General features: G+C 37.8%; 1 protein-coding gene across 5 annotated transcripts in view; it reads right to left on the bottom strand.

The window, feature by feature from the left end:
• Atrx (ATRX chromatin remodeler) overlaps window positions 1–12,931 on the bottom strand; it is a 142,247-nt gene that overhangs the window by 28,804 nt on the left and 100,512 nt on the right. For all 5 annotated transcript variants that reach the window (XM_051141285.1, XM_051141282.1, XM_051141281.1 and 2 more), the window contains 4 exons: window positions 12,020–12,150; window positions 10,359–10,447; window positions 10,037–10,209; window positions 1,476–1,629 (listed from right to left, as the gene is read on the bottom strand). In XM_051141285.1, the coding sequence (XP_050997242.1) occupies window positions 1,476–1,629; window positions 10,037–10,209; window positions 10,359–10,447; window positions 12,020–12,150 (547 nt within the window). The remainder of the gene's footprint in view (window positions 1–1,475; window positions 1,630–10,036; window positions 10,210–10,358; window positions 10,448–12,019; window positions 12,151–12,931) is intronic.

The following is a 12,931-nucleotide window of genomic DNA, read 5'->3' on the forward strand; positions in this document are numbered from 1 at the left end:
CTACAAACTAAGTTCTTCTTGATGGTTCCTATAAACAGGAATTTACGTTCCTGTTTATATGTGCTATTTAATTGATATTCATGTGGAATTTGAATTATTAAGCTGGAAAAGAGGTCAGCCTGAATCATTAGCAACTAACACTAGTCTACAAACTACTGAGCTATGTATCATGGAGAGAAGTTAACAGTCATTGGAACCAAATGTCAATATACTAATGGCTCCTAGTTGCAAGTAACATAAAGAAAAGCTGTATACTAATTGATAAGCTAATTTAGTTTCACCTGCTTTATTAGCATTTCACATGAAAATACAAAATAAGTAATACAAGGCTGGCAAGATGGCTCAGTAGGTACGAGTGCTTGTCATCAGACCGGAAAGCTTGAATTCAATCCCAGGGTCCCACATGATGGAAACAAAGAACCAACTCCAAAAGTTTCCTTGTGCCTTGTCCCATGTGCATGGCACAGGCAACACACACCTACACATGTGTACATGCCCATGTACACGCACACATGTAATTAGGAACTTTTTAAAGCAATGCCCACAGAGATGGATCACTGGAGGTGGATGGGCTTTATCTACTTCCTGGGGCCTATGAACAATGGCCACTGCACACTCCCTCTGCCGCGTTTACCCCTCTTTGAGGGATGAACTAATATCCTGCTGAACCATGGGCCAAAGTAAACCTCTCCTCCTTTAAGTTGTTTCTATCAGGTATTTTGTTCCAATGATGAGAAAGTAACTAATACAGATGATAGCTAAATAACAAATTGAAAGTGCTGATGATCAAGCCTAGTAGTCATAGACACGCTAAGTGCTCTACAAGCTACAGACATCTCCCAAGCTCTCAAATTAACTTTAAACCATTCAAGTTGATAACAGAAAAACAAGCAACAACACAGATATCTGCAGTAAGAATCATTTTCCCCTTGCACAAGCTCTAAACTCAAATATCTACTTCCCATTTTTCATCTTTCGTGAATAACTAAGATGCTACTGAAATTTAACAGTCCAACGAAAACTCGTTTCTTCTAAAGCATTTCTTTACTCTTTTGCCTTCTCGTTTTAGTAATTAATAACATAATCCACTAGTCATTTAAGTTGCAGATCTAGTAGTACTCTTTGATTGATTATTGCCTCATTTAATCTATTAATTTCTATTGTTTCTGCTCAAAATGTGGTTTTTACTAATTAATCCCAATAGCTGGGAGATAAAGGCAGAAAGACTGCTCATTTTAAGACCACCCTGAACTCTACAGTGAAACCCTGAAGCACTGAAGAAAAAACTTGATTATTTACTCAGGAACAGCTGCTTATAAGGAAAGTAACTGTTTGTACTAGCATGGCCTTATAAGAATTAAAGAAATTATAACTTCATATGGGAAAAACATATCAGGTTTGTTTAAGTAAACTTTATAAACAATGGTATGATTACAAAAAGTTAATTTATATAATAGCTATATAAAAAAGCTTACACTTTATCCCCAATTTCTTCTGCCATTCGAAGAATTTCAAAAAGAAGTACCATTTTTCCAGAATGCTCTAAAACCTCAGCATCAGCATCTGTAACAAAATCTTTGTACCAATCTGGAGCTGGGCTACTTGGGTTAGAAGTGGAAGCAGTTTTACCTAAATAAAATAAATAGAACATAAGTAATTATAATAATCAGGAGAAAACTGGTTGACACCAAAAGAAGCAGAACAAGCCAGAGTAAGACAGCTAAGAAACGAATGGCTATTCAGGATAGGGAAAGGACAGGCAGATGAACACAAAGAGAGAAAGACCATCACAGGAGCAAGAGCTCTCTACCGAGGGAAAGGCATAGAATGGAGAGAGATGAAGGTTCGGAGAAATGAAAGGTGATAGCAAGCAAAAGATGGATTCTGACAGAATGCAGTAAGACAGACTCTACAAGCAGGGCTGAGGAGTTCAGAAAAAGACCATAAAAAACAAAAATTCCCCAGATTACAAAAAACAAAACAAAACAAAACAAAAAACTAAAACCCTGCAAATACACTATAAGAGACACGAGGCAACAAAAACAGAGAGATCAAGGGGAAAAAAAAAAATCTTTTCACTGGCTACTAAACCCAAAGGCTGACATGGAAAAAAAAAAAAAATCACCCAATCATACTGCACTATTTTGTCACTATTTTAACAAAATATTTGACTATTAAATAAAATATACAGGAAATAATCTATTAGATGACATAAATACAATTTGACTCAATGTTTAAAAAATTATGCCTCATAGGCCTCTATAATTTCTCACAATTGTCTTACATGGAAAAGTATTTACAATTTTAATGTTATAAAAAGCATAAAGTATAATGAACAGCTGTGCTTCCAGAGCTCACATTCAGCAAAATTGTAACTATACTGGATTCAAGTGAAGTCTAAACTCTGGTCCATTCTCGCCTTCTTTTTTTTAAGACCTAACTAACCCCCTGCTTTCTATATTTGCCATTTCTATTTTACTGCAAGTATACCCCTAACCTGTGCATCATCTTGGCATTCTAAGCCATGCATAAATAGTATTATATTGCTTATATCACTCTGAAAACTTTGCTCAGAGTGGTTTTCCATTCAAAATGTGATTATTTGTTTGTCTTTAACTCTCATTCAGATATATTGCCATGTAGTATGCCACTACATGATCTTGTCATCAGTTATTAGCTTTCTGTTTGTAAGATAAAAAATGTTTCTCTACGAAAGCATCACAATGAACACCCAATGCTTGCTGCTATATTTTCTCAAAAACCATACATTTTTATCTAAGCTTTAAATTTTATAAGAGACACAGTATAACTTTTACAACAGTTCAACATACCGACTTCATAATCAATATTGATATAATCTTGTTCTCTTGAGCATCTGACCACATTGCTTGCTTTGTGAGCTAACTTTCCTCATGCTGCTTACTAGCTTTTTTCTGTCACTACATTTTTCTAAGGTTATTTCTATTATTCCATAATTATTTTTCTTTTATTAACTCAAAATTGTATTTATTCTTATTGTGTGTGATGTGGAAGGCACGCACGCGGAAGTCAGAGGCCAACCATGTGAGGCCCATTCTCTTCTTCCACCTTTATGTAGGTCCCTAGGAACTAACTCATGTCTGCAAGCTTGCGTGCCAGACATGCATTGAAGCATCTTGCCAACCACTGAAAATTATTTCTATTTTGCTTTTATCAATTTCATATGTGTATACTTCCCACATATCCTCACCTCCAACTTCCTACCAGGTCTCTCCACCATTTAACCTCCCTTAAATTCTCTCTTATTCAGCCAGGCGTGGTGGCGCACGCCTTTAATCCCAGCACTTGGGAAGCAGAGGTAGGTGGATCAATTTGAGTTGGAGGCCAGGCTGGGCTACAAAGTTAGTCCAGGACAGCCAAGGCTACACTGAGAAACCCTGTCTTGAAAAACAAAAACAAACAAACAACAACAAAAACCAAACAAAAAACAATCTCTCTTAGTCATTTCTGTGTTCATTTTCTTCTGCGATCCACCAAGATTAACCAGGGCCACCTGTGTAATTGTGGGTTTGGAGTTATCAACTGAAGGTAGTTGGAACAGTGGAGGGTACATAACTAAGACAGTCACCCCCTGCCCCCAAATCTAATGACTGCCAATAGTTCAGAGATAAAGAGTAGGACCCTATTGCCTTGCCCTGCTGTTGATAGAGCTGGTCTGCTGTGCGCTCAATGCAGGTAACTGCAGTTCGTATAAGTTAATGGCTACGGCAGTAGTATCAAATAGTGAATGGTGTTTCGTTGCCCTTCACCGTTAGCTTCCAACTCTTAACAGAGATACAGGTCCCTCTTCTATCATTTTCTGCATTTTAGGCAGCCACAAGTCTCTGTATCTACCACTGCTCACTGTGAAAGAGGCCTGTCTAAACTCATCTTCAGTGTAGCTGAAAGCTGTAAACATGACTGAGATGAAGGCGCACATCTGCTGGCTGATTCTATACCTGTTTCTGTAAGCTACCCCAAACAATCATTAATACACAATTACTTCTTTGTTTTATTTTGTTTTGCTTTTGGACAGGGTTTCATGTACCCCAAACTTTTCTTGAATTCACTGTCTCCAAGGCTGGCTCTGAACTTCTGATCCTCTGTATCCATTTGGGATTACAGTCGTGTGCCATCATACCTGGATTCCAAGCTAATGCTGTAAAGCTAATAATAAATTTCTACAAACCGAAGGCCAACATTGAGACATACAAGCTTCCTATAATATTCTCTGATTAACTGGCAGGGTTTTTTTTAGTCGGGCAGGAGTGGGGGTCAAAGGGTAGGGGCAGGGAGGAGGGAGAAGAGACATACTATTTACTTACAAAATGTATACCCTTTAAAAGGATTCTGCTTTGAGAAAATAATCTAAGAACTCGACAAAATACAGAAGGCTCAAAGCCTTGTATTCTGTCCCTGAGTATGAAGAAAAAAAGCAACAGCAATAACAAAGCTCGTTAGTCTCAAGACTCAAATATTGCTAGAGCTTCTTTTCTCATTCTTGAACTTGCTTTTTAGATGTAACAAGGCTCTCTTTGTGTCTGATCCCTGGTGGTTCCATTACTTTTACAGCAGTCATTGTGTATTTGCATTGAAACCACAATGAGCTATTCTTTAGGCATGCCACATATTTATAAAACTTCATCTTTCTCTAAAAGACTTTTGCTTATTTTCTGAGACAAGGTCATACTCTGTAGCCTAGGCTGACCTCAAATGCACTACACAGTCAAGGCTAGACTTAAATTTACAATCCTCTGACCTTATCATCTGGAGTGCTGAGATTATAGGCATACACTTTTGGCTCTGTAATATTGCACAGGACATTCTATTCACACCCTACTAGTCCTTTCATTTCAGAAAAGTTTCCCTGAAATTACTGGCTCTTGGCTAGTCTGGGAACATGAATGGTAAATAGTCCTCTTCGTTGACATGAAAACATTGCCTGGTAACCACAACTCATCACACACAGGTAATTTAGGGGGAAATCCTCTTTGTGGGAATATATAAAACTTGGAACGAACTAGGCGCATAGTAACCAGCTCCTAATAAAACTCTAGTGAGCTTCTTTGGTAGACAACACATTGCACATGTGGTAATAGGATGCTAGAGAAGTGCACTCTAGACGACTCCATGGAAAGTGACTTTTGGAAGTTTCCTTTGGACTTCATTCCATGGGCCTTTTCTCTTTTTTGACTCTGTGCTATAACTTGGTTATAATAACACATAACCTTGAATAGGACTATACTCTAGAGCCTCTGAGTCTTTCTAGTCAATTGCTGAGCATGTATGTGGTCTTGAGGACCCTGGCATATAACTTATTTAAACACCTTTATATAATTAAGTACCTTTTTATAATTAGTCACCTGGCAAAGCGCCATTGCTTCTAGAGAATAGTACAGTAAAATAATTTAATATGGCTAAGCAATGGTGGCACATGCCTTTAATCCCAGCACTCTGGAAGTAGAGGCAGGTGGATCACTGTGAGTTCGAGGCCAAACTGGTCTACAAAGCAAGTCTAGGATAGCTAAGGCTACACAGAGAAACCCTGTCTCAAAAAAACAAAACAAAACAAAACAAACCATAAAGCAATAAATTAACATGAAAATATGAGAACTGAAAAGTACTGGAAGTAAAAATGTGAAGCTACATAGGAAATGTCTAAGCTCAAAACAAGTGATAATTTCTATGCAAACATAATAGATTCCAGTCTTTTATGTATGTGTGGCTGGGAATCAAACCCACGGAATCCTGGATGTTAAATCATCTACCAATGAGCTATGACTTTATTACTTCCATTCTAATTTTGATCCTCCTAAGTATAATAACAGTACTTTAAAGTAAAATCTAAAAGAACAAAATATGGGGCTGGGACTGTAGCTCAGCTGGTAGGATGCTTCCCTAGCATAGGCGAACCCCTGGATTCCATCCCCAGCACTGTAAAAACAAAGTATTGTGGCATGCATCTTCAATCCTAGCACCCTAGAGGTAGAAACAGGATGATGACAAATTCAGGAGGAATTTTTCAGCTATTATCAACAACCTGGACTACATGAGACCCTCTCTTTAAAAAATAATAATCCAGAAACCTCTGTGCTACTCCAATTACTATATATTCTAGCCAGGCTGGTGGGCCATGTCTATAATCCCAGCAGCAGGGAGGCCAAGGAAGGCATATCACAAGTTCAGTGTCCAACATATAAAGTTCCAGACCAGCATAGACTACACAGAGACCTTGTCTCAAAAAACAAACAAATCCTTAGCAATGTGTGAAAATAAAGCTTGCAAGAACATTTATGCTAATTTTCTTATTTTATCATCCATATCATTTAACTGTAACTTCTGTCACGACTCTGCAGTGTAGAGATGCATGGCACGTAAACAGTAACTGAATGAATCCAACTACTACTTTATATACATTCTGGACCCCACAAGAATCTTAGAAGACACAAACTATGATACAATTAGAAAGCAATACACTCACTCGAAACTTCTTGATACCTTCTATAATTAAGTAAATGGCCTACTACTGCATGTGGAGTAACATTCACTGTACATTTTAAAGGGGGAAAAGCGTATCATGTTGGCAAAACACGTATAAATAACACAGGGAAGAAGGAAAAGGGGAGAGAGACAGAAAATGAGCGCGTATGTGTGCACAGGGGCAGCAAAAGCAGCAGCAGCATGGTGCTGTGGGTTGGGACAAGGTTTGTCCTCACTGAAATTCATGTTACATTTTGATTCCCAAGAGATGGTTAGGTTATTAACAGTGATAAATAAACTAGAATAATGGTGCACACCAGTAGAACTCAGGAGACTGGGGCAGAGAGGCCGTGAGTTTAAAGGCAGTGGCCTTAAATGAGGGGACTTTCCTGTGAGAATGATTATGAGAATTGCACTTATGATTTGTCCTCTGATTTTCTACAAGGTGAACAGCACAAGGCACTCACCACATACAGATGCCCAACTATGGGCTTCTCAGCCTCTAGTATTGTGAGACCCAATAGAACTTTCTCCTTTATAGACTACACCATCAGTTGGACAAAGACAAACAGTAAGCTCCATCAATGTGTTTTTGTTTGTTTAGAACCTAGTACATGCTAAGAACTCAATAAATATATTTGTTGAATGAAAACAGATGGTGCATTTGGGCTAATATTATATGGCCCCACATCAAACACAAGAATTCTGTCACAAAGTTTATATTCATATATGAAATGGGATACATTGAAAAATGTGTCAGGAAGTTGAGGCAGGATTACCAAAAATTTGTGGAAAGCCTGGCATACAAAGTGAATTTCAGGCCTGAGCTACTAAGTAAGAAAGACTGTGTCCAAAAACCCACCCACTCAACCAACCTAAAGAAACATAGCATATAGCCATTCACAGATGAATAAATTTTAGAAAAACATTTAGCTCTATAGCTATTCTTTACCATAAACTTTCTTTATAATAAAATACAAAATGATGCTGTAAACTTAATAACATACTTAAACATGATGCTACTTAGAAAACTACTACAAGAGAATTAAACTTAACATCCACCCATAGTCCATATGCAGCAACATTCTGGATCCTTAGCGTTCCATTCTAAGAAAGTGATTTCATTTTAGTTACCAAGTGACAGCTAAGTAAGCTCATATAGTATATTCTTTTTTTAAAAATGCTTCTGACATGAATTTGGGTGCCCTCAATTTGATCACTTCCCTTTAGTGGGGAGGCCAGGTGGGCACACAGAGGAAGGGGAAGCAGGCTATCTGGATGAGACCTGATAGGCTGTGGTCATATGGTAGGGGAAGAGGTCCCCTTCTGTCAGAGGTCTAGGGGAGGGGAGTAGGGCAGAAGAGGGAGGGAGGGAACGGGAATATACAAGTGAGGGGATAACAATCGGGATGTAATCTGAATAAATTATAATAAAATTTTTCATTTATTTTATGTTATGTGTGTGTGTGTTGTGTCATGTGTATGTAGTGCCTGAGGAAGGCTTTCGATTCTCTGAAACTGAGATTACAGACAGTTGTAAGACATTATGTAGATGCTGGGAATCTAACTCTGGTCTTCTGGAAAAGCAACCAGTGCTTGTAACCACTGAGCCATTTCTCTAGCCCCAATATGATATATGGAGAGCATTTAAATGTAAAGAACATGCCAAGTGTGGTGGTGCACACCTTTAATCCCAGCACTCGGGAAGATCGCTGTGAGTTCGAGGCCAGCCTGGTTTACAAAGGGAGTCCAGGACAGCTAAGGCTACACAGAGAAACCCTGTCTCAAAAAACCAAAAAATAAAATAAAATAAATCTAAAGAACAAAATCATATTTTTACCATCTATTCTAAAGAATGATAAAATATGCGTGTATATAAGCTACAAAAATACAATACACCTATATATAAATAACTTCTCCTTTACTTGACACAAACACTAAAAAAACGAAGTCCTAGACAAGCAGTCAAAGCCTGTCTTTTGGAACTCATGACTTTTTCTGCCTGATTTCAAGCACACAACATACTGCCTTCCACAATTTGGTCTAGTGCTTTCCAAGCCCTTCACATTATGGCATATAAAAAGTAGGAGACTTCAGAAGCACACCAGAAAAAAATGGAAACAGCTAGACATTTCTAGAAAACAATCAAGCTATATATCCCACTTGCACTTCCTGGTGATAAAAGGAATGTTCAGTGAACTTTTAAAATTAATTAATATTTTATTTCTTGAGAATTTCATACATGCATCACCTCTACCCCCACTGCCTCCCCTTCAACTCCTCCCTAGTCCTCTATCATGTAACTTATTTGCAGCACTGAACAGTTCATTCTCTTTTCAGCCATAACAGAAAAAAAGAAATGTAACATAATTATTCTCAGGACCACAAATACATAGCGAGAGACTGCAGAACTCTTAAGTAGAAAGCGTGGAAGAAGAGAGCAGAGGAGATAACAGAAGCTTTCTATTGCTTTAACTCTATAATCACAGCTTTGCTGTTTTGATGAACATACTCTTTAATTCTATCTGGAAGATGAATGCTGATAAAGCTGTTTTAATGGATGGAGTAGCCAAAGAGAAGAAGAAAGAGGGAAATTTTTTGGTTTAAATGTCATGACTCCCCTGATTTGGAGAATCCAGGGTTTGTGGTTAGGATGCCACCTGTCTACTCCACAGAGGTACTGAAAAGAGAAGCGTGTATAGAGGATCACTAAGTTAGTCAGCTGCAGACCTGAGCTTACTCAAGCTTAGCTGATCACAAGAGCATTCGGCTGCCACCCAAATTGCTTTCCTCCTCACAGATGCTGTTTTGCTCTATACCTCCCCAATGCTAAACATTTAGAGCCATTTACAAGTGTGATTTTTGGTCCCAGCTTTAAAGGTCCTAACACAGTCAGCAAGTACTAAGAACATAGAAAGGCTAAGCACTAACTCTTAGGAAAAACTGTAAGACTTTTACTTTCATGCAAAGGAGAGAAAAATGGCAGTGAATTGTCCATGTTACAGGGAGGAGGAAACCAAAACAGGTAATTATAGATTATGAAGACTTAGAAAGCAAAAAGACTCAATGATTAAAATCTGTTCTAATGTATACAATTCATTACCTGAAATGCTTCCAGTTTTCCTATGTAGCTAGGTGGAAAGCCCATGGAGGCCTTGAGATTAGACACAATCTGGCCTAAATTCCAGTTTTACTATTCAGTTATAACACTGAATTTACCGACTATATAGTTCAACATCACTTAAGAACGGTTAGCTATACACGAACTGAGTACAGATATAACATTTAAATAAACAACTAGCTTTTCTTTTTCTTTCCTCCAAAGTACAAGACAGCAAAATGACCTGCCTACAATTAAACATTAAAGGAATATTTGCTATAACTCTGTGGTCCTCTTTCCTTCTAGCCTCTAAGTACCCAAGCAAAGGGATTCCTTTCCATCAGCTTGCTAGGATAACAAAGGATAAAACCGAGCACTGAGGAGCTGCTGTGCTCTAAGGCAGTGCTCCACAATAAGGGCGACGGGAAGCACACTCACTCTCATCCAGCTTCAGAGAAACTGAAGGGTTGTTCCCTGTTTCATCCGCATTGCCTTCTCCACCTCCTCGAGATCTTGAATTCCAGACCTTGATCACTTCAACATCATTGTCACTACCACTTCCACTGGAGTTGCTGTCCTTTTTCCCTTTTTTGCCCTTTGTTTTCTTCTTTCTAAAAAAAAAAAAAAAAAAAAAGGAAGGAAGAAAGAAAATTCCACGTTAGGAAAGCATATTAAGGTTAGAAGGCCAATTATCGGAAGACAACCAATAAGTACAGGCTTTTGAATGTACCAGCATAGGTAACAAAAGTACTCAATTTACTTTGCATACTCATCTGAGCTTAAGCTCATGGAGGTTTCATCAGAATCTGAAGCTATAAATTCATCCATACTATCTTCATCAAAATAACCCTAGACAAAAAAAAAACAAAAAACACATTTTAGTAGCCAATTTCAATATATATTGGAAATTCAAAGGTTTCATTTCACTTGACAGACAGAATATAAATAAGGACCAAGGAACTATTAAAGATTGGAAGAAACAATAGCTATTTAACAAGACTATAAAACAGGAGATCATGACTGGGATGATGAAAAAGTAAAAATGAAGGCATCCAAAGTCTGTTGTAGTGTAGCAAAGTTAATCTATTGACTCTGGTAAGTTACTATGGGTAAACATGATATTAAAATTAAGAGAAACTGAATTGAAGTATAAAAGAACTCCTTAAACCATTTTTCTTTTCTTTTTTTGGGGGGGGGGGGTGGTTTTTCAAGACAGAGTTTCTCTGTGTAGCCTTGGCTGTCCTGGACTCACTCTGTAGACCAGGCTGGCCTTGAATTCACAGTGATCTGCCTGCCTCTGCCTCCCTAAGTGCTGAGATTACAGCTGTGCGGCACCGTGCCTGGCTCTTGAGCCATTTTTCTAATCTTTCTATAAGCATAAAATTATTTCAAACTAAAAAATAATAATAATAATTAAGACAAATTCTCAGCCAAAGCTGGCCTCCCAATACTGGCTCTTACTGCCTCAGCCTTCTAAGTGCTAAGAGTACAAATGTGTGCCACCATACCCAGCAAGGCACTTATTTGTTTTTCTGGAGACAAGGTTTCTTATATTATGGACTGGCCATGAACTCCCTATGGTGGTCAAGTATGATTGAAATTCACATGCCCATACTTCTACCTCCCAAGTGCTCAGACTATAGATGCATGTGCCTTGCCTGGTTTGTGTGGTCTTGGAGATCAAAGCAGTGCATCAAGTATGCTAGACATTCTACCTATTGAGCCACATTCCCCGCCCAATTTATACATTTTTACATCTCTTCAGTGTATATGTACATATGTCATTGGGGATCAAAACTAAGGGCCTTGTGCTTAATAGGCAAGCATTCAATTAGTGAGAGAGACATATGCTGCTACTCCTTTAAAAAGGTTAAAAGGGCCCAACACAAGAACATTTAGAACTGAGGATGTAGCCCTCTTAGGTTCAAATAAAGTGAATAAATAAATAAATTCAATTAAAAAAAAAACAAACACCCCTTAAGCATACTGAATTCAAGACACAGAAATAACCTAGGCATGGTGGCATACACCTGTAGTACCAATACTCAGAGGGCAGAGAGAAAGAGAATTGTTACAAGTATAAAGTGAATAAATAAATAAATTCAATTAAAAAAAAACAAACACCCCTTAAGCATACTGAATTCAAGACACAGAAATAACCTAGGCATGGTGGCATACACCTGTAGTACCAATACTCAGAGGGCAGAGAGAAAGAGAATTGTTACAAGTTGAAGGCTAACATGGACTCAAAGTAAGTTTCAGGCCACCCAGGGATACAGAGTAAAAAGCCATCTCAATGACAACAAAAAGGAATGTAAATTAACTAAAAATAAAAGAAACTGAATTAATAAAATAGAAAGTTCCTTCAGGTATAGAGAATGTAAAAAGTAACAGTTAAATAATTTGAGGTACTTGATTTACCTTATTTTCTTTGCTAATGTAGTCCAGCTGCAAACACCAAGGATGAGTCCAGATTCTACTTAACATCTGGAAATCTTGGAAGAGCTTTGCACCTGCCTTTCCTCTTCCGCCTTCAGTGCTATTGCCTACACCTGACCAAAAGAAACTGTAGTTGAAGACACAAGAATACTCCATTTCCAAAACATTGATTCTGTATTAGATTACCTAGGCCACAGATTCCTTTCTAAGTGTAAAAAGGCTTATAAGCCGGGCGTGGTGGCGCACGCCTTTAATCCCAGCACTCGGGAGGCAGAGGCAGGCGGATCGCTGTGAGTTCGAGGCCAGCCTGGTCTACAAAGTGAGTCCAGGATGGCCAAGGCTACACAGAGAAACCCTGTCTCGAAAAAAACCAAACAAACAAACAAAAAAAGGCTTATAACATCTTATTTCTATTAATGTTTTGAAACACATGAAGTAAATAAGATTGTAGGAGAAACCCACTTTACAGAAATGATTAGAATATTGAAGAACAAATATATAGTAAAGAAATATATGTGATTTGGGTTTTTTCCCCCTTTTGAGGCAGAACCCCATATAGTCTAAGCTGCCTTCAAATCCTGATCCTCCTACTTCTACCAACAAGTGCTGAGAATAGAAGTGTACACTACCAAACTCAGCAATATATGCAATTTGGAAAAGTAATGTATTAAGCAATAAAGTATATTTAGAGACATTAGTAACAATAATATATAAAACATTATATGATTTTATTCACAACAAAGTAATAATTATTAATACAACTATAATCTGTTGCCTAATACATAATGGGAGGGGCACTGTATTTTAATTAAGGGTCACTAAAAATAGGTATTTTTTTCCTAAGATTGTTGAAATCTCCTAAACTGTATCCATCCATAGTTCCTTCATTTATTA

Source organism: Acomys russatus, chromosome X (genome assembly GCF_903995435.1).
Source record: "Acomys russatus chromosome X, mAcoRus1.1, whole genome shotgun sequence".
Lineage (NCBI taxonomy): Eukaryota > Metazoa > Chordata > Mammalia > Rodentia > Muridae > Acomys > Acomys russatus.